The sequence below is a fragment of the Anabrus simplex genome, chromosome 2 (assembly GCF_040414725.1).
Source record: "Anabrus simplex isolate iqAnaSimp1 chromosome 2, ASM4041472v1, whole genome shotgun sequence".
NCBI classification, from domain to species: Eukaryota; Metazoa; Arthropoda; class Insecta; order Orthoptera; family Tettigoniidae; genus Anabrus; species Anabrus simplex.
The window spans coordinates 653,766,522-653,789,746 of record NC_090266.1 but is presented as its reverse complement, the minus strand read 5'-3'; the positions used below and the strand labels follow the sequence as shown (position 1 = coordinate 653,789,746).

Genomic DNA, 23,225 nt, shown 5'->3' with positions numbered 1-23,225 from the left:
TGAAAAGTATCGTGATGGAGTGTCTATTCCAATTGTTTTTTGAAGTAGAGGAATCTTGATGTAGTTTATGAAGTCATAGAAGTCCGGTCAGTTATGCCCAAGGTTGACGGCAAGAGCGTACGCCACTGCCGATGTCAGGATGAGGTCCACTGGACACCCCAAATGAAATGAAATGAAATGAAATGGCGTATGGCTTTTAGTGCCGGGAGTGTCCGAGGACAAATTTGGCTTGCCAGATGCAGGTCTTTTTTTGACGCCCTAGGCGACCTGCGCATCGTGATGAGGATGAAATGATGATGAAGACGACTCATACACCCAGCCCCCGTGCCAGCGGAATTAACCAATTATGGTAAAAATTCCCGACCCTGCCGGGAATCGAACCCGGGACCCCTGTGGCCAAAGGCCAGTACGCTAACCCTTTAGCCATGGAGCCGGACCTGGACCCCCCCCAAGTACCCTCGGATACCTCTCTCCCGATATCTTGAGAGGAGTAGCCATGGTGACGGTCACTAAGGACCAAGGAGCATAGTTCTGGCCAATGATGGAGTGGGCGGTTGGAGTTCATCGTCCAAGCTATTCCCAGTGATGAACGTGCCAAAGTTGGCCTTCGAGAAGGAGACTTGGCCGGAATGAGGCGGGCCCGTACCCCACACCGGCGTCCCTCGCCAGCTGTTGCGACGTGGCCTCACATGAAAATAGGGCACTGTAACAATTAATTTCTGTGCGACAGTAATTGATTTATGGACTATGTTATATACAGAGCCGTTAAGTTTGGCGGCTTGTAGGACGAGTGGACGGAATTTCTGGCTCAGGTGTGGAGGCAGGGGCGGTAATGACAGACAGGAAAATAAATTATTGAAGGGAAGGTTTTTACAAAAGATTTCCTTAATAGCTTAACCATAACTTAATTACCTACAAATTTCTACCACCAACAGCGGCAGAAGGCTTTCTTACGTAAACTTTCTTGCAAAAGTTTCATTTCTAAGATGCTAAGGAAAGAAATATAATTAAATTGGCAATGCCGTCACTTGGTGCCCTATACTGGAAAGCAGCAGTGCTCACACAGGTTTTACTTGGGACAGATGAACACGAAAAATTCTATCTGTTTCAGGATTGCTCATCAAGAGGGTGAAATGCAAGGTCCGTGAAATCTGGGGGCAAGCTTGCCTGCTGGAACAAAATTTTTTGCCATGACTTGATCTCCAACTTTTAAATTGATGGGTCTCCATCCACGATCATATCTTTCTTCCACTTCCTCCTGAGAGGCTTTAAGATTATTTTTGGCCTTTCTCCGCAGATCCCTGAAATTATCTGGGTCTGTTGTCTCTGGTAAAAGCTTGTTGATCGACCTCAAATTGGACAACGGAGTGTTGGGGGCGAACTTGAACATAAGAGATGCGGGCAAAAATTTGTGTGATTAGTGAACAGCCGAGTTAAATGCAAATGATAACCAGTGCAACGAAGTGTCCCACCGAGAATGATCTTCGTGGTGGAAAGCAGTCCGCGCAGATCGAAGATTGCGATTAACCCACTCGGGTAGTAAGCTGACATTGTGACATGTGAGATGGATATATCAAAACAGAATTTACGAAATAAATTAGAGGTGAACGCCTTGGTGTTATCAGAAACAGTATATTGACAAGGTCCAAAAGTTGCAAAAATAGTATTGAGGCTAGAAATTGTGGATTGAGCGGTGGCTAGCCTAGTTGGAAACAGCCATGAGAACCGAGTGAAACAATCTACACACAAGGATGAATTTGTTCCCATTCCTCTTAGATTGAGGGAAAGGCCCGACATAATCTATGTATAATCGCTCCATAGTGTGAGATAGATGATGTGATGACTGTAGCCCTACCTCAGTCGACAACGTAGGCTTGCTAATCAAACAAGATTTACACGCTTTAAACATCTCCCTATTTTTGCCCTGCGTACTCTTCCAGATAAACATTTCTCTCATCTTCTCTCTAGTTTTGAAAATGCTGAGATGTCTCCCTACTGGGGTCCCATGGTAATACTTGAAGATCATAGGCACAAGAACAGCTGGAACCACAATTTTCATCTTCTGGTTGTGCCTCGAAGGGCAACACAGAACCCCATTCCTCAAAACATAAGGGACAACATGTTCCCCAGAAGAAAGGGTTTCCATAATAGGAGCCAGCACCAGATCTTCACGTAGATATTTTGCTATATTGTGAAATAGCATCAGTCAAAATGGTATTTACACAAGGAGGTATGGAAATAGAAGTTGAAGGGCTTTCCTCCGGGTCATCAAAATCTGAATCGCCAGAAAACATTTGGCTTAATCCATTGGTGACAACATTTTCAGATTCCCGAGTGCGTCGCACGTCAAATTGAAGTGCAGAAATTAGAATACCCCAAAGGGCGATTCACCCTGTATGAAGGAGCCTACCTAAAAACCAGCTCAGTGCCTGAGTGTCTGTCTCTAATTCAAACTTAACATGTTCAAGATAAGACGGAATTTTTTCAAGGCGAACAGGGCGGCTAGTCCTTCGAACTCGTATATAGAGTACTTGGCTTCTTGAAATGATAAGGTCCTAGATGCGTAGGCAATTTTCCACCTTCCGAGTTCAGATTCCTGAAGAACTGCAGTGACCGCAGATGACGAGGCATCTGTCTGTACAATTAATTTCTTTGAGAAATCTGGCATTGCCAAGACTGGGGCATTACAGAGAGCTAACTTCAAGTCCTCAAACGCAGCTTCCTGTGATGGCCCCGATTCGAACTTGACACCTTTCCTATGGAGGAGGTTTAGGGGTTCCAACCTGTTAGCGAAGTTGGGGATAAATTTCCTAAAGAAATTCACCATGCCGATGAATCTAGCAACCCCTTTAACATCTTTGGGAGGCTTAAAGTTACTGATAGCATGCGTTCTGGAATGATAGACTGAAATTCCGTCAGGTGACACAATATGCCCTAAGAAAGACATAGATGGTTTAGATACCTTTGACAACTTGACTGTCAACCCAGCCTTCCAAAGGTGATTTAGAGCTTCCTCCAGATGAGCTAAGTGTTCTTCAAAGGTCTCGGAGAAAATAACATCATCATCTAGATAGTGGTACAAATATTCAAATTTAATGTCAGAGAAGACCCTATCTAGCAGCAAAGTAAGAACAACCGCGCCAGTGGGGAGTACGAAAGGCACCTGGTTGTATTCGTACAGGCTCCAGTCGGTAGCAAAAGCAGTCAGATGTTTCTATTCTTCTGCCAGAGGTATCCGATTACATGCTTGTATCTGATTGTATGCTTGATTAAGATCTAGGATGGCGAAGAACTTAGCCTTACGAAACCAAGAAAAACATGAATGCAAGTTAGGAAGGGATACTGTTTGTAATACAATCTTACTGTTTAACGGCCTGTAATCAATTACTGGCGTAAAGTCGCCTTGAGGTTTTGGCACTAGAAAAATGGGTGATGAATAAGCTGACTTTGAAGGCCAAATGATACCATTCTTCAACATTTGATCTATAATTTCTTTCAGGGCCTTCATTTCAGGTAGAGATACCCTGTGTGGAGGAAATCTTACCGGAACCGAATCTGTCAACTCAATCTTATATTCGATTAAATCAGTGATGCGAGGAGTTTCCGAAAACACATCGCGAAATGACTGACATAATTTACTAACACTATCAGCCTGATCATCGGGTAGATGTCTAAGGTCTAATAAGATCTCACTTTGGGTAGGCGAAATCGTAGGAGACGATGCAGAACTACATTTCAAAGGGTTATATGGAAATTACTCTTGAATTTGGTGGTCCGTGGTGTGGGTTACTGTAGTCACGTCCTAGTTCATGAACCATAGGCAACGGTTGAGTGGCCTAGTAAGTGGTCCTGAGAGTCGGGACACCAGTTGCTATGGAATGGGAGTGGGCATCTTAGACATATTGTGAGTCATGATCCACCTTGTGTTCAGGCGGCTAGGGCTATACAATCCACTGTGGTCCCTAACCTGTTAGAGGAGAAATCCTCACTTGGACTATGTTTAAGTAGGGTAGCATCCTGCTTCATGAACTTACCTAGCTCAGAACAATTTAAGCAAGCCTCGGACCTATGGGAGTAACAGATACCCACTCTCATTTGACAGGCGACGGACTCCTTGGAAACAACTTGGTGAACGAAATGAAATTCGATGGGGAGCTATCAATATTAATGGGGCTTATGGAAGAAAGAAAGTAGAACTGGCTGAGTCAGCAAAGAGGATGCATCTGGATGTACTAAAAGTAAGTGATATTCAGGTAAGGGGAGATAACGAGGAAGAGATAGGAGATTATAAAGTGTACTTGACGGGTGTTAAAAAGGGCAAGGCAGAGTATGGGGTAGGACTGTTTATCAGGAATACCATTGCACGCAACATAGTTTCTGTCAGGCATGTAAATGAGTGAATGATGCGGGTAGATTAGGCAGTTGGAGGAATTAGGATGAGAATTGTGTCAGTGTATTCACCATGTATGGGTGCATATTAGGATGAAGTTGACAAGTTTTATGAAGCATTGAGTGACATCATAGTTAGGATCAACAGCAAAGATAGGATAGTGCTAATGGGCGATTTCAATGCGAGAGTTGGAATTAGAACTGAAGCATACGAAAGGGTGATTGGTAAATGTGGGGAAGATATGGAAGCTACTGGGAATGGGAAGGGTATGCTGGACTTCTGTGCTGGCATGGGTTTAGCAGTTACGAATACATTCTTCAAGCATAAGGCTAGTCACCGCTACACATAGGAGGCTAGGGGTACCAGATCCATAATAGACTATATCTTAACCAACTTCGAATTCAGGAAGTCTGTTAGGAATGTACGGATTTTCCAGGGATTTTTCGATAATACAGACCACTATATGATCTGTAGTGAACTAAGTATCTCTAGGCCTAGGGTAGAGAAAGTGAAATCTGTCTGCAAATGAATAAGGGTAGAAAATCTCCTAGACGAGGAAATTAGACAAAAGTACATGGATATGATTAGTGAGAAGTTTCAAACAGTGAGCAGTAAGCAGGTTCAGGATATAGAAAGAGAATGGGTGGCATACGGGGATCTGTAGTAGAAACAGCAATGGAATGCCTACGAACGACTGTGTGTAAAGATGCGAAAAAGCGAACATCTTGGTGGAATTATGAAGTGAGAGCAGCTTGTAAAAATAACAAGCGGCTTATCAGAAATAGCTCCAAACAAGGGCCGAGGCAGACAGGGAATTGTAAGTAGATGAAGAAACAGAGCAAAACAATTAGTTCTTCAGTCCAAAGAGAAGTCGTGCGAAAATTTTGGTAATAACCTGGAAAGGCTAGTTCAAGCAGCAGGGAAACCTTTCTGGACAGTAATAAAGAATATTAGGAAGGGAGGGAAAATGGAAATGAACAGTGTTTTGGGTAATTCAGGTGAACTCATAGTAGATCCCAGGGGATCACTGGACAGGTGGAGGGAATATTTTGAAAACCTTCTGAACGTAAAAGGAAATCTTGCCAGTGGTGTTGCGAACAACCAAGCTCATGGGGGGGAAGAAAATGATGTTGGTGAATTTACTCTTGAGGAAGTGGAAAGGATGGTGATTAAACTCCATTGTCATAAAGCAGCAGGAATAGATTAAATTAAACCTGAAATGGTGAAGTGTAGTGGGAAGGCACGGATGAAATGGCTTCATAGAGTAGTAAGATTAGCCTGGAGTGTTGGTAATGTACATTCAGACTGGACAAAAGCAGTAATTGCACCTATCTATAAGCAAGGGAACAGGAAGGATTGCAACAACTATTGAGGTATCTCATTGATTAGTATACCAGGCAAAGCATTCACTGGCATCTTGGAAGGGAGGGTGTGGTCAGTGGTTGAGAGGAAGTTGGATGAAATCAATGTGGTTTCAGACCACAGAGGGGCTCTCAGGATGAGATTTTCAGGATGTGCCAGGTAACTGAAAATTGTTACGTGAGGAATAGACAGTTGTGTTTATGTTTCGTAGATCTAGAGAAAGCACATGACAGGGTATCGAGGGAAAAGATTTTCGCCATACTGGGGGACTGTGGAATTAAGGGTAGATTATTGAAATCAATCAAAGCATTTATGTTGACTATTGGGCTGCAGTGAGAATTGATGGTAGAATGAGTTCCTGGTTCAGGATACTTACAGGGGTTAGACAAGGCTGTAATCTTTCACCTTGGCTGTTCATAGTTGACATGGATCATCTGCTGAAAGGTATAAAGTGGCAGAAAGAGATTCAGTTAGTTGGAAATGTAATAAGCTATCTGGCCTATGCTGACGACTTTGTCTTAATGGCAGATTGTGCCGAAAGCCTGCAGTCTAATATCTTGGAACTTGAAAATAGGTGCAATGAGTATGGTGTGAATATTAGCCTTTTGAAGACTAAATTGATGTCGGTAGGTAAGAAATTCAACAGAATTCAATGTCAGATTGGTGATATAAATCTGGAACAGGTAGACAGTTTTGAGTATTGAGGTTGTGTGTTCTCCCAAGGTTGTAATATTGCAAGTGAGATTGAATCAGGGTGTAGTAAAGCTAATGCAGTGAGCTTGCAGTTGCTATCAACAGTGTTCTGTAAGAAGGAAGTCGGCTCGCGGACGAAACTATCTTTACATCGGTCTGTTTCCATACCAACTTTGCTTTACGGGAGTGAAAGCTCGGTGGACATAGGGTATTTTATTCATAAATTAGAAGTAACAGACATGAAAGTAGCGAGAATGATTGCTGATACAAACAGGTGAGAACAGTGGCAGGAGGGTACTCGGAATGGGGAGATAAAGGCTAATTTAGGAATTAACTCGATGGATGAAGCTGTACGCATAAACCGGCTTCGGTGGTGGGGTCATGTGAGGCGAATGGAGGAGGATAGGTTACCTAGGAGAATAATTGACTCTGTTATGGAGGGTAAGAGGAGTAGTGGGAGACCAAGATGACTATGGTTAGACTTATTTTCTATCAATTTAGAGATACGAGGTATAGAAGTAAATGAGGCTACAGCACTAGTTGCAAATAGAGGATTGTGGTGACGTTTAGTAAATTCAGAGAGGCTTGCAGATTGAACGCTGAAAGGCATAACTTTCCATAATTATAATGTATGCCTGTATGTAGGTAGGTAGGTAGGTAGGTAGATATGTTGAATGTGCCGGATTTACTTTGAAGATCGAGTACAAGACCAGAATATGAGATGAAATCTGCCCCTATTATCCCACGGCATGACAAATGTTTAGCAACAAGCAACTTCTTCTTCTTCTTTTCTTTCTTCATAAAAGTTCCTTTTTAGTGTCGACCTCGAAGTTCTTTTACTACCTTGTGTTTTCCTTCATCCCCACCTAGTTATACCTTCTCCCTTCAAAAAGTTGCAGGTCCTCCTTATTGGGTCTTCTGTCTTCTCGGATGTTTCTTCTCTCTTCACCAGGTAATCCCAGTGTGGAGGTTCTAATTTTTCCCAGCGCCTCACATTCATAGAGTATGTGTTCAGCTGGTTCTTCCGCATCATTGCATTTCCTACATACGTTGTCAACAAACAACTTAAACTTCCATGTAAATTTAGAAATACTTATTTTAGCATGAATAAATCCTAAAATTTCTAGAGGGGCTGGATTCGCCAAAACACATTTAACATACATACATACATTATCATTATAGACTGTTATGCCTTTCAGCGTTCAGTCTGTAAGCCTCTGTGAATTTACTATACGTCGCCACAATCCTCGATTTGCAACTAGTGTTGTGGCGTCATTTAGTTCTATACCCCTTATCTTTAAATTGTTAGAAACCAAGTCTAACCATCGTCGTCTTGGTCTCCCTCTACTTCTCTTACCCTCCATAGCAGAGTCCATTATTCTCCTAGGTAACCTATCCTCCTCCATTCGCCTCACAAGACCCCACCGCCGAAGCATGTTTATGCGTACAGCTTCATCCATCTAGTTCATTCCTAAATTAGCCTTTATCTCCTCATTCCGAGTACCCTCCTGCCATTGTTTCCATCTGTTTGTACCAGCAATCATTCATGCTATTTCATGTCTGTTACTTCTAACTTATGAATAAGATATCCTGAGTCCACACAGCTTTCGCTCCCATAAAGCAAAGTTGGTCTGAAAAGAGACCGATGTAAAGATAGTTTCATCTAGGAGCTGACTTCCTTCTTACAGAATACTGCTGATCGCAACTGTGAGCTCACTGATTTAACTTTACTACACCTTGATTCAATCTCACTTACTACATTATGGACCTGTTCTAGCTTTGTATCACCAATCTGACAACCAGACCTACAGCAAGAAGGTGTACTACTAGATGAGATACAGTTTTTAGTGAGGTGTGAGAACGACCCACATTTGAAACATAAGACAACGCTGCTCCATTCGTAGGTCCATTCGTTTTTACAAGAGGATACTTATTTCTAAGGTGATCCGCCGATCCACACGCATAACATTTGCGGGGAGAGAAGGTTCGACGAGGTGGTGGCCTAGAACTATTAGAAGACGGTGGTGGTTCCCTAGCGACTCGCAGAGAATCTGCGTATCTAACTCCTTCCGTGGACACTGACATAGCCTCGAGTTCAGAAAATGACTGCGGAAGGACAGCAAAACAAAAACAAAAATAAGATCTGCAAGATGGAGAAATCTCTTCAACAATGGTCTGTACCATTTGGCCTTCAGAATAATGTAAGGCAAATACTCTGGTGTGGAATTTAATGTCTTGAATGAAATCTGCTAGATTCTCATCTAGCCTTTGGCCTCAGAAGTAGTATTTTTGCACTAAGGATGACAAGGCTTTTGCACGGAAAAAATTAGTTAATAGATGAGGCTGAAAAGTTTCGATTTGAACTTCTTTCCGTTATGGCCTGGACGATCTTATCTGAAGGACACCAACAGAGTAGGGGTAGATAATCTGTAAAATCTGTGAATGTGAAAGGGCAAACACTAAGGCATGGTCCTGAGATTCAACAAGATGTCTTAGAAAAGCTATCACATCATTAGTAGAATAAACCGAAAATTTCAAAATGCCCGTAAGCAACATGTCTAAAGAGTGAGGTAAACTACTGAAGCTTGGTGATATAACCGGAGAGGGCACCGGAGGTTAAGGAAGTTCGAAAGTGGCATTACTGATAATAAACGGAGGAAGATGATGTGGATTACAAACGACTTGTTCGAATGGGGCAGAAGCTTACTGTGATTCAATTGATTTCCCACTCTCAGAAGACCTATTAGGGTCCTCTTCTGTGTGTACATTTAATGGGGGAGGAGAGTAACTCTTTCCACAAGCAGATCTGGACAACAATTGATTAACTCAGAACTATGTTTGACCAGAGTGTTAGCTGTACTAGAATGTTCATTAGTAAGTTTCAGAGACAATAGGTCCCCCACTCTATTGTAAAAGTGAAATAACCTAGCTTAAATACATTTAAGTTGTTTACCGGAGGGTTCACCTACTTCAAAAAAACTGAGAACAGAGGCAAGTTCAGTAATATTAGCAGTGATTGTGGATAGAGCGTCACCACTTTCTTTCCATATACCAGGATACTAATGGGCAACTCTCAAGAATCTTTAAGTCAATCAGTCATTACTGATCTGCATTTAGGGCAGTCGCCTAGATGGCAGATTTCCTATCTGTTGTTTTCCTAACTTTTTCTTAATTGATTTCAAAGAAATTGGAAATTTATTGAACTTCTCCTTTGGTAAGTTATTCCAATCCCTAACTCCCCTTCCTATAAATGAAAATTTGCCCCAATTTGTCGTCTTGAATTCCAACTTTATCTTCATATTGTGATCGTTCCTACTTTTAAAGACGCCACTCAAACTTATTTGTCTACTAATGTCATTCCACGCCATCTCTCCGCTGACAGCTCAGAACATACCACTTTATAGCGATAAAATTCAAATATACGTGTCAATGAAACTATCACCATAATAAAAAACAACCTCTCCAAACACAGCGCATTAAGCAAAATTGAAATAGACGAATTCATCAAGTTACTAAGTTTTGTTTTACACAAAAATTACTTTACATTCAACAACAAACTATATAAATAAGAAGGCTCAGCTATGGGAGACCCAATCTATGGCATTTTAGCAGACATCTACATGGACAATCTAGAATACAACAAAATAGTAAAAACATTAACGGACTCAGTTTATGGCTCCGTTATGTTGACGACACATTAGCAATTATCGATAAACAACCTAACAATAGTGATAACATCCTAATGTTTCTAAATAATTTAGAAGATAATATAAAGTTCACAAAGGAAAACGTAAACAACAATTCAATCAATTTTCTAGACATCAAAATCACGTGAGTTGTAAACAAATTTGATTTCCAAATATACTGCAAGCCTTCTTTTACTCCAATAACTATAAAAAACTATTCATTGCATCCAAATTCCCATAAACAAGCCACTTATTACAGTTTAGTATACAGGGCATTAAAAATCCCTCTTTCACCAAATAATTTAAAAAATGAATTAGATTTCATAAAAGAAATAGCCAGATTCAACGGGTTCAATCCAGATATGATCAACAAAATCATTAATACAGTTAGACTAAAATTAACCACAAACCTTTCTTCAATAAAACCCAACAAACCAAAATCGTCAAAGTTCACATTTACCAACCCAAAAATCCATCAAATTACCAATCCTTTAAAAAAACACGAGGTAAAAATCGCCTACACAATGCAGAACACACATAAAATTGTTTTTTAATCATAACTCTGTTAATTCAACTAATAATAAATATTCAAGCTCAGGTATATATAGACTCAGATGCTCAGTATGTATTTTTCTTATGTTGGCCGAACTGACTGCTGTTTCTCAACTAGATATGCAGAACATTATAACGCCCAAAAACATAATTTCTCTGTGATGAGTAACCACATGAAGGAAACAGGTACAAATTTACTACAATAGATCAGGATTTACAAATCTTAAACATACATACATACATACATACATACATACATACAAACATACATACATACATACATACATAATCATTATAGACTCTTATGCCTTTCAAAGTTCAGTCTGCAAGCCCCTGAGAATTTACTAAACGTCGCCACAATCCTCGATTTGCAACTAGTGTTGTGGCCTAATTTAGTTCTATACCTCTTATCTTTAAATTGTTAGAAACTGAGTCTAACCATAATCGCCTTGGTCTCCCTCTACTTCTCTTACCCTCCCTAGCAGAGTCCATTATTCTCCTAGGTAACCTATCCTCCTCCATTCGCCTCACATGACCCCACCACCGAAGCCGGTTTATGCGTACAGCTTCATCCATCCAGTTCATTCCTAAATTAGCCTTTATCTCATTCCGAGTACCCACCGGCCATTGTTCCCACCTGCCATTGTTCCCACCTGCCATTGTTCCCACCTGTTTGTACCAGCAATAATTCTTGCTTCTTTCATGTCTGTTACTTCTAACTTATGAATAAGATATCCTGAGTCCACCCAGCTTTCGCTCCCGTAATGCAAAGTTGGTCTGAAAACAGACCGATGTAAAGATAGTTTCGTCTAGGAGCTGACTTCCTTCTTACAGAATACTGCTGATCGCAACTGCGAGCTCACTGCATTAACTTTACTACACCTTGATTCAATCTTACTATATTACCATCCTGGGAGAACACACAACCTAAATACTTGAAATTATCGACCTGTTCTAGCTTTGTATCACCAATCTGACATTCAATTCTGTTGAATTTCTTACCTACTGACATCAATTTAGTCTTCGAGTGGCTAATTTTCATACCATACTCATTGCACCTATTTTCAAGTTCCAAGATACTATACTGCAGGCTTTCGGCACAGTCTGCCATTAAGACCAAGTCGTCAGCATAGGCCAAACTGCTTACTACGTTTCCACCTAATTGAATCTCTCCCTGCCATTTTATACCTTTCAGCAGATGATCCATATAAACTACGAACAGCAAAGGTGAAAGATTACAGCCGTGTCTAACCCCTGTAAGTACCCTGAACCAAGAACTCATTCTACCATCAATTCTCACTGAAGCCCAATTGTCAACATAAATGCCTTTGATTGATTTTAATAATCTACCTTTAATTCCATAGTCCCCCAGTATAGTGAACATCTTTTCCCTCGGTACCCTGTCATATGCTTTCTCTAGATCTACGAAACATAAACACTGCCTATTCTTCTCGTAGCATTTTTCAATTAACTGGCGCATACTGAAAATCTGATCCTGACAGCCTCTCTGTGGTCTGATACCACACTGGTTTTCATCCAACTTCCTCTCAACGACTGATCGCATCCTCCCTTCCAAGATGCCAGTGAATACTTTGCCTGGTATACTAATCAATGAGATACCTCGATAGTTGTTGCAATCCTTCCTGTTCCCTTGCTTATAGATAGGTGCAATTACTGCTTTTGTCCAATCTGAAGATACTTTACCAACACTCCACGCTAATTTTACTACTCTATGAAGCCATATCATCCCTGCCTTCCCACTATACTTCACTATTTCAGGTCTAATTTCATCTATTCCTGCTGCCTTATGACAATGGAGTTTTTTTTACCATCATTTCCACTTCCTCAAGCATAATTTCACCAACATCATTTTCCTCCTCCCCATGAGCTTGGCTGTTTGCAACACCACCAGGATGATTTCCTTTTACATTGAGAAGATGTTCAAAATATTCCCTCCACCTCTCCAGTGATTCCCTGGGATCTATTATGAGTTCACCTGAATTACTCAAAACACTGTTCATTTCCTTTTTCCCTCCCTTCCTAAGATTCTTTATTACTGTCCAGAAAGGTTACCGTGCTGCTTGACCTAGCCTTTCCAGGTTATTACCAAAATCTACCCATGACTTCTTTTTGGATTCAACAACTATTTGTTTCGCTCTCTTCCTTTCATCTAAGTGCAAATCCCTGTCTGCCTCAGCCCTTGTTTGGAGCCATTTCTGATAAGCCTTCTTTTTATGTTTACAAGCAGCTCTCACTTCATCATTCCACCAAGATGTTTGCCTTTTCCCATCTTTACACACAGTTGTTCCTAGGCATTCCCTTGCTGTTTCTACTACAGCATCCCTGTATGCCACCCATTCACTTTCTATATCCTGAACCTGCTTACTGTCTACTCTTTGAAACTTCTCACTAATCATATCCATGTACTTCTGTCTAATTTCCTAATCCTGGAGATTTTCTACCCTTATTCGTTTGCAGACAGATTTCACTTTCTCTACCCTAGGCCTAGAGATACTTAGTTCACTACAGATCAGATAATGGTCTGTATCATCGAAAAGTCGTACATTCCTAACAGACTTCGTGAATTCGAAGTCTGTTAAGATATAGTCTGTTTAGAACCTGGTACCCCTAGCCTTCCGTGTGTAGCGGTGAATAGCCCTGTGCTTGAAGAATGTATTCGTATCTGCTAAACCCATACTGGCACAGAAGTCCAGCAAACGCTTCCCATTCCCATTAGCTTTCATATCTTCCCTACATTTACCAATCACCCTTTCGTATCCTTGAGTTCTATTTCGAACTCATGCATTGAAATCGCTCATTAGCACTATCCTATCCTTGCTGTTGACCCTGACTACGATGTCACTCAATGCTTCATAAGACTTGTCAACTTCATCCTCATGTGCACCCTCACATGGTGAATACACTGAGACAATTCTCATCCTAATTCCTCCAACTGCCAAATCTACTCACATCATTCGATTATTTACCTGCTGAACAGAAACTGTGTTGCGTGCAGTGGTGTTCTTGATAAACAGCCCTACGCCATACTGAGCCGTTCCCATTCTAACACCCGTTGAGTACACTTTATAATCTCCTATCTCTTCCTCGGTATCTCCCCTTACCTGAATATCAGTTACTCCTAGCACATCCAGATGCATCCTCTTTGCTGACTCAGCCAGTTCTACTTTCTTTCTTCCATAAGCCCTGTTAATATTGATACCTCCCTATCAAATTCCATTTTGTTCGCCAAGTTTTTTCCAAGGAGTTCTTCGCCTGTCAAATGGGAGTGGGACTCCATTACTCCCATAGGTCTGAGGCTTGCTTAAAATGTTTTGAGCTCGGTAAATTCATGAAGCAGGATGCCACCCTACTTACACATAGTCCAAGTGAGGATCTCTCCTCTAATGTGTTAGAGACCACTGGTGGATAGAATAGTCCTAGCCACCAGAGCAAAACAAGGGCCATGACTCAGAATATGTCCGAGATGCCCACTCCCATTCCATAGCAACTGGTATCCCGACTCTCAGGACCACTTAATAGGCCACTCAGCCGTTGCCCATGGTTCACGAACTAGGACGTGACTACAGTAACGCACACGATGAACCATTTGGGGTATTTCAGTAATAATCGACAGAGAAGTTGTATGAAACCAGAAATTCAAGAAGAAATGACACGTCTCCCATCTTGCAGATATTGTTTATTGGTAATAATCTATAGAATGTCTTATTTCCGTTGTGTAAATTGATTATTAATCGATCAATTGAATTAATACTAATCGATAAAAATTGGTGAAAATAAAGTTTAGGACATTTTTCTGTCGTTAAACTTGGTTTTTGGTATTTTAAAAAATGCATTTATCATGAATTACCCACTACATCTCATGTACACGTGTATTTGTTAATTTTTGCATTATGTACATTTTCAGTCTAAATTTACATTAAGATTTGTGGCTATCTCAAAATGCGAAATTTTCCCGTCCCTACCCATTAGGGTCATTTACCTTTGCTGCTTGAGAAACTTCATTTATTTCTGTATCATTTAGGTTCCTTTAAGTTACTAAAATTCCTACATTAAAACGGAAGTATGGCATGACCCTAAACTTTACAGTCTAGGGGAATACTGTTATCTTTCCTCAAGTCACTAGAATCTTGTAGAGCTACATAGTTTAGGATGAGAAACCTACCTTTCTTGTTGCCCCAGCGTGCCAGCTGCCTTAAGTGAGTTGAGAACTTCTTCCTTATATAGGGGCAGATTGGGTTATGATTGGTAGAATAAAATACAATAGAAACATGCTTAAGAAGTGACAAAAATTATATGTTGCCAAACCCTAACTATTACATTTCATACTGAATCAATGTAAACAAAAGTTTCAACATAGGTTCCTAGGTAGCACCCTTTTAATTGATAGTGCTGTCTATAAGTAGGCTTCAAAACTACTTATTACTGGGCAAGTTGGCCATGCGGTTAGGGTCGCGCAGCTATGAGCTTGCATCCGGTAGATAGTGGGTTCGAACCTCGCTGTCGGCAGCCCTGAAAATGATTTTCCGTGGTTTCCCATTTTCACACCAGGCAAATGCTGGAGCTGTACCTTAATTAAGGCCACGGCCACTTCCTTCCTGCTCTCAGGCTTTTCCTTCCCATTCGCCATAAGACCTATCTGTGTCGGTGCGACGTAAAGCAAATAGCAAAACTACTTATTTAACATAGAGTTCAGCATATCTCCACCAGAGGTAGAACTTAAACGTGCTGGACAACTTTGTGTTACAGTGAACATAGGAGCCATATGTCTGTGGTGATAAGTTTCGACGCTACAGGCACTAAAAGATTTAAGATCAGCTGCCAACCTCCCAGGTGCTGGAGTGTAAATTTGCCACGCACTTTGCTTTTTGTTTACATTTTAGCTGCAGACTGTGAAAACAGATGAACTTACTGTACCCCAGATTAGATGTTCGAAATGTTTCCCTCCAACTTGCTGGCACAATTCATATCATTGCAACCCTGATTTACATATTCTTTGGAAAATACTCAGCCTCTCTCAGGCACGATGTGCAGCCTCAACGATCTGTGTGACTAGATCCTCCTCTCCACAAATTTACTGCAAAATGTTCCTGGTGCCCACGAACGAATGTAGTGCGTGGATTTTTGTGTGGCCAGGTTTGATTATTGTGGCCATTGTGTAAACGATGTCTCACCAGTAACCAATTAATGTCCTGGGAATGCAGGATTTTGATCTGTTTCTGCCAAAAACCAATCACAACAAGCAACTCGCAATAGATAATCGCCCAGGAACAGTGCCTGCATTCTTTGGTTATGGTATGGATGAAGATCGTTGTCTTTTAATACGTTCCAGACAAGAAGACGGTCAGCTCCTATTTGATGGGCTGGTAGAACAGGACTTTAAAACGCCTATAAAATTCCATCGAACTCTGGTGTCCACTCTCATCTGGGTCGAACTGTTTCATGTATGTTGCAGACAGTGAGCCCTATTGCACAGGAGTTGATCAATGTTCACTATCATTTGGCGTTAAGGTGAAGTTCTTTTTGGGGCATTTGTACCCTTTAACACTCCTTGAACTAAAAAAAAAAAAACAGTTTTTCTCCGCCCTGTAGAGTAGAATAGGATATGATGTGCATGTGCTTGGCAGGTGACCTAGTTTGTATATGGCAGTGACCGAGTTGAGCAGTACACTGCACAGATCTATTTGTATGCCAACAAATATTGTGTGTGGCTGATAAATATGATGTGTATTTAGCTACCGGTACTTAATGTTGTGTAACTCTCGTTATATGATGACTAGAATGTCACAGCTCCAGCATACACTTACATGTGTTATACTGGATAGCCTTCTGGGACAGCATGTTGATGAAGGCACTGTCACGTTTCAACTGCAGACATTGTTGCATAATGGTGACGGAATGTCAGTTACATTATCTAAGGATAGTGATTTGTCAGGTATACAAACATAAAACTTGCCAAGTAGTTCTTATTCCTGTGAACTTAATTGTTTTCCAGTTTGTTTAATGTTGCACTGATGTGTTGAAGGTGTTTGGTGTGAAAATGGGGTAACCATGGAAAACCCACTTCAGAGTTTCTGATTGACGGTTTTTCAAACCCAACATCACTAGAATGCAAGCTTACAGCTACGCAACCGAAACCCCCAGCTAATTTGCTCTGTATTCGTGTAATCCATCGCCCATCAGAGTGAAATTATTTTTTTTTTAAACTACAGTATATGTATGTCTCTCTTGGCATAACCACCTATTCAAACACCCTTATAAAGTAACATGCAAGTTCACAGTATATTTCCTGGCAGAATGATGTTATGAACACCAATGTAAGTACAAGCATTTGTACAAGAAATTACATACTATATTACTACCAGAGCTGTTTATACCAATGTGATGTTCAATATCAACTTGGTTGATATGACTTCAAACTTATGTCTAACATAAAGGCGACTGGCAAGATGATGACTAAAGTTGTTGTAGGATTCAGTGTGTGTATCACTCTCTCCTGTACCATTTGGGTGCTTTGGTCCCTGTTGAAAATCTTGCAAAGAAACTGTATGTCTTGTTTTTAGGAAGCAGATGGTAAGTTTGGCAATCATATTTTCAAAACTTCAACCTTAATAAATTGCCAATTACAGAATTTGACTGCAGCAGCTGTAGTAAGGCACCCATAGCTCTTGGGGAGCATGCCATCAGCCTGCATTGTAGAATCCTCAGTTCCCAGTTATAATATTTTTATAAATAACCAAATGAGTGTACCACTGTATGTGAAAAAACATCTGGAAATGTCACAGGACATGCCATTTCCATTCCATAATGTGTTGCTATGTGAGACATATGCAGCGATCCTGACTGAGTGTCCAGTGCTGTCGTTACCTGCTCGTGGTGCAGGATTCAACTTACTACTGCCTTCTCCCACACATTGCCATGCGAGCAAGTGCTGTATTTGTATCTTTACAATGTTCAATGCAGTCTTTGTTGTTGACATTTAAATGCTTCAAAGCAGCCAGGTGGATAGTATTGGACCAGTCAGTAGCTGACAAAGCTATGGGCTTATGCCCCTTTTTATAAGCCATGTTCTAGGGGTTGTGGGATATTAGGAAGTGCCACACTTCATGCCAGTATCTTTGTTCACACGGGAGGGCCAATTTCTTCCGTGGTTAATAATGATGTATATCTGCATGCAATTACAGTAAAGCTACCTACACATCATTGTGTGTGAAAAATATCTGGACATGTCACAGGACATGCCTTTTCCATTCCATAATGTGTTGCTGTGCAAGACGTTGGACACTCCTGACTGTGCAAAATTTTCAGTGAAAACCACATTTGTAATGGTAAATTAAAACCAAATTAATATTTCAAAAGTGTAAAGAAAAGACAGTTCCTATCGCCTCTTCACCATACAAATATCTACTTATATTCTTAGAAAATTGGTTTTTATTTCATACAGTAATTGATTAATTACTCCATATCAGTTTCCTATTTTGCTCCAAACAGACTTTCACTATGCAATAATGTTCAGGGTCATATTTCGTTGTATACTATTTGATATGATGAAATGTAATATATTTGGGTTTGTTTTTTGCTTTCTTTTTTCAGTATATGTGGGTTATGCCCTCTTCTAGTGCCCGCTGTGCACAGTTGCCTCGAGCAGCCGACAAAGTTCCATTTTATGCTGCCCTCAAGAAATTCCGGGATTATTTGAATGGAATGATCACAGATTTGGATGAGACAGAGGTTGTATTTTCAGATTCAAAGTTGAAAAATTACTTTGAGCCAGAACTGAAAGAAGAAATCAAAGATGAGCACTCCTTCATTGGTTATGGAAGACTTCCAAATAATGGTGAATTAACGGACTTAAGCAATGCAATAGTGAAAAAGGAAGATCAGCCACCAGCAAAGAAAAAGAGGGGAAGGCCAAAGAAGATCAAATCAGATTGTGTTGAAACTAAGAAAGTGGGGACTGAAATGCCAAAAAAGGAACACGATAATTGTGAATTACCTAAGAAAAAGAGAGGGCGTCCCAAAAAAATTAAAACAGAAGATGTTCTTCTGCCTGCGAATGGAGTTGCAGATCATACAAATTCTTCTGCTCCATTATCAAATTGTTTTTCTCCCCCTATTCAATCACCAACGAACTTTGGTCAGCAGAACTTCACTTCTTCATACAATAGCCAGTCACAAACTTATTCCCAAAATGCATCTCATTCTCCACCTGAACCCCACAACTATCACCACTCACCTGTTCAGTCACAGCATTTCAGTCAATCCCCCCAACCTACCTCACAGCCGTTCACTCATTCTGATCTGTCATCTGAAATAAGTGCAGCCATTTCCTCAGAACATAATCTTGGTTCACCATCGCCTACCTCTCCAAGTTTAGGCCCTCCAGATTTTGAACCCCCAAGTAGCATGCCAGATGATACTGATGATGGCCACCAAAATTCCTCAAGGATTGCCAAAGAAGAAGTAAACTCTGACAACCCTCAGAACCCTAATGAATGTAGATTTTCTAGCCCAGCTCCATCAAATGAAGGTCCTAATCTGAATTACCAGAATTTTGGAAATTTTCAGTCTAATGCAGAAAATCATTCAGTTATCGGTTATTCCCATGGATCTACCCCTGAATATAATTCTAAACGAAATCTTGCCCAAGATGTTTCTTCCAAGAGCTTATCAGGATTGGAGTCTTTAGTGGATCAGATTCCAAGCATTGCTGAAGGTGAGGCTGCTCATAGTACTGTGGGCAGTAACAGTGGAGAAGAACAGTTTGATTCCAGCCATGCTGCTCCTAGTCAGTTTAATGATGATGGCTCATACATAACGGGCTACTCCAGTGGACAACATTACAGTGGATCTAATAGTAATCCTCCCGGTAATTACAGCCCACACTTCACGAGTGCAAGTTCTTCTAACAGCTACAGTTTACATCATAGTAGTGCAAGTATGAACTTTTCTGTTACTTCACTGGCAAACAGTAGTGCTTCAGGAAATCATGATGTTGGAGGTCAAGTGTCAAGCTCATTCTCCGTTAGTAGTTTAGCTTCCAACTATGCTTCAATGAACTCTAGTGTTAACTCCTATCCTAATCTTATGGGAGCCTCTCACCCTATGGCGAGTCATATGGTAAGTGGAACAAATGGTATGTTTGGGAGTGGGATGAGTGGGGGAATTATAGATCGAGCGTGTGGAATGGGAAGTTCCATGGGGACTCTACCTTCTCCAGTAGGTTTACCAAATCCAATGAGTAGTATGAGTATGAGCAGTTCTTCATTACCATATCCATACAGCCAGTACTCACATGGTGCACCATCATATCCAGGAGCAACTGGAGGAGGCTTTCAGTACACACCAACACACAGCCTGCACATGCCTAGTCCCAATTATCCATATCCATCCCCTTATTCAAATAGCAGTTACCATCAAGCCAGTTATCTTCCAAACCATGTATTAGACCGAATAAAGCAGGATCGCATGGACATTGGCTTTGGTGGCTTCTGATAATGATTCCTTTTTTAAATGGAGAAGACAAAAGTTGGAACCTTTATAGGAACATATACATCAGCAGCTCTATGTGCATTGTGTATGTACTGTATGGTAGTGGGAAAGAAAGGGTTGATTGATTACATACAGTGAGGTGTGCTTGTAATCCAGTGTTTGTTGTATTCTAAAAATTTATATTTAACTTTATAAGAATCTACTAATGAATTATGTGGTTGCATAGTTTTTTTTTATACAGTCCTGTTAATGAAGTTTCTATTATCTAAAGAACAGCAGGTATGTTAGTTATTGTATCCAGCAGCCTGTGTTCTGTTTATGTAACTTACACTAAATTATGTTATACAAAAACTGCACAGGGTATAAGAGGCTGAAAATTTGGCTTGTAATGTACTGTTGGCATGTTTACACAGTGATGTAATTTTCATAAGATTTGATTGTGAAGTTCTTGAAAGTATTTTGTATTATGCATCCACAGAATTGGCTTGTGATTGGGCCCCATTCATAGGATCCGAAATAACTTCCTTGTATTTAAAATGGCTATCTTTTAGGTATATGTGGTAAATTGGGCCTATGTTAAATGTCAAGTTGTATATGTATAGTTTTGTTGTTTTTATCTAATTTTTAAGTCCCTTTTAATCAGAGTGTATGCACTGCACAGTTTGTAAATTATGCCTGAAGTTTATGTTCTATGTTGTTTTTGACTAGTAAAATATGCTTTAAAATTCTATTTTAAACACAAGGTATACATGGTACATGAAATAATACTTGTCATAGTACTACAGTTGTTAAATAGTCATGTTGTGTTTCCTCTATTTTTAATGTTTATATTTTATGTTTAGCTGATATTATCCAGTTCCTTAATAACTCTTGTTGTTTATTGTGAATAGTTACGGTGATTTAAATTTTGCTGTATCTCAAACGAACTGCTAAATGATCTGTGACAAGTATCTGCATACTAGTTTCATTACTACCTCAGCCATATCACATAAATCACCACCACTTTTATCTATCATCATCATCATCATCAAATAACTACTTTCATATTCTCTCTTGTTTCCTCATATAGAGTTAATTTATATTACTTGAGTGATATTGCTCAAAATTTTGATTAGTTGTAGTTGGTGTTGTTATGCAGAGACCTGTCATAATTCCTAGACACACTATGCATTCTAGACATCCTGTAAGAAATCTCTTGTTAACTTCTGGTGTGCAAATGTTTTATTTTGGAGGAATCTCATATTGAGACCCCCAACATATTTACAATTTGCCTTATGAACTGGAATAGCTATATGCAGTGGGAACCGTCCAATTCACTTCTAAGCATACAAATCCTTGTCAGAGGTAAATTACTCGGAATCTAAGCTCAAGCTTACATGGAATGTTGGTATTAAACTCGTTCCCAGTGTATTCATGACTTGTTGTACTGCATTTTAAAGGGTTAGACTGTTATCTTAAATGTTTCTTATGTGTTCAGATCATAAGAATTCTATTTTTTTTTAATACTACTCTGGCAAGTATGTGGAATTCAATATTGTTGGTAATGTGTAATTATGGGAAATTGACTACATAAATTGCATTGTTTAACAGCAAAAGTCAGTGCCAACTTCACAGGCTCTCTACAAATTTACTTTTCCACTTAATTACCTACCATTCCATGTCACTGTATGATATGCTCTATGTTATCATTTTAGTACTTAAAGAAACTATTTTGGTTGTTGAGTCATAACAAAAAAAAAAACAAAAAAAAAGTACCTCCTTGTGGAAAGCCTTTGAAAGTAAAGCTACTCTTGGAGAGCAAAAATGCTGTCGTAAATACTCATGTTCCCTCTGTTGTCATATCTCTGAATCTGTCACACTGTACAAATCATTATTTCTGTAATATGGTAATTATTAAGGTGTTCTTAACTGCCCTTAGTACATGCGTTCTATACTGCTTGTTATATAATTTATTAGTAGTATATGTGTTGTGATAATGGAAATAATATAAATGTGTTCTTACAAAATTACAAAAAGATCTGTCTTTCTTAACCTTTTCTCTAAGAAATCACCTCAGTTCCTTTGCATGCCTTCTCCCCAAAATATTCATTCCCTGTTCAACATCTCAGGCAGAGGACTATGAAGATCTGTTGCAACAGCTACCACCAGATGAGCATATTGTCACACTGGGCGACCTTAATGGCCACGTCAGACAGACCACCAAGGAATACCCTGAATGTTACGGAGACTTCAGTTTCGGAACTAGAAAAGACCAGGGAGAGGAAATCCTGCTGCTCACTTCAGCATATAATGTGTCGATAGTGAACACTTTCCTGAAGAAGGACGAACACCAACTAATCCCATTTTCAAAACAGACTGAAAGAATGCATCATATGTAACCAAGATCGGTTATGTCCTTTGTAGTCATGGCCTGCTCAAGCATTTAGTTGATTGTAAAATAATTCCAAATGAACCTTTCACCTCATTACATAGTCATCTGATTGGCGAGTTAAAGCTATGACGTCATCTGCATACAGAAGATCAAATGGCTTAGGCTAAATGAGACTTAAACAGCCCAGCCGTTCATAAATCATATCTGAGCCTACATTGTCCATGATCTGGAGGGAAATAATACTTGACAGTCCAGACCATATATGGCAACGTTTCCAAAGTTATTGCACTGAGAAAGCGGGGCAGCATCTGGGGATCTCAAAAGCAAGACTGAAAATTGCAGATTGCCAGGGAGATGTAGTAGTAGAAAGATGAAGTCCAAGGGGCACTTGGAAAGCAGAAAACCACTTCCAAGGAGTGGTGGAAGTATAGGAAGAGCTAGGTTGGGCCATGCTTCAGGATGAGGTACAAGGCCACTAAGAAACTTGCAAAGGCAGAAGCAGTGCAAGGCTTCTACGAATACCTGGAGATGCCAGAGGGTGCGAAATAAATCTGCAAAGTTGCCACCATACTCGCCAACAAATATATCCGTGACAATAAAGTGAAGTTCTTCACATAGGACAAGACCATAAAAAATCACTGGAGGGAGTATTCCAGCAAGT

The 23,225-nt window shown here is 40.2% G+C and overlaps 1 protein-coding gene across 6 annotated transcripts in view; it reads left to right on the top strand.

Moving 5' to 3' along the window:
• The window catches only part of Tdg (Thymine DNA glycosylase), a 538,298-nt gene extending 516,090 nt beyond the window's left edge, over nucleotides 1–22,208 (top strand). For all 6 annotated transcript variants that reach the window (XM_067141146.2, XM_067141144.2, XM_067141143.2 and 3 more), the window contains one exon: nucleotides 18,295–22,208. In XM_067141146.2, the coding sequence (XP_066997247.1) occupies nucleotides 18,295–20,196 (1,902 nt within the window). In that variant the 3' untranslated portion in view covers nucleotides 20,197–22,208. The remainder of the gene's footprint in view (nucleotides 1–18,294) is intronic.
• The last annotated feature ends 1,017 nt before the right edge of the window (nucleotides 22,209–23,225 follow it).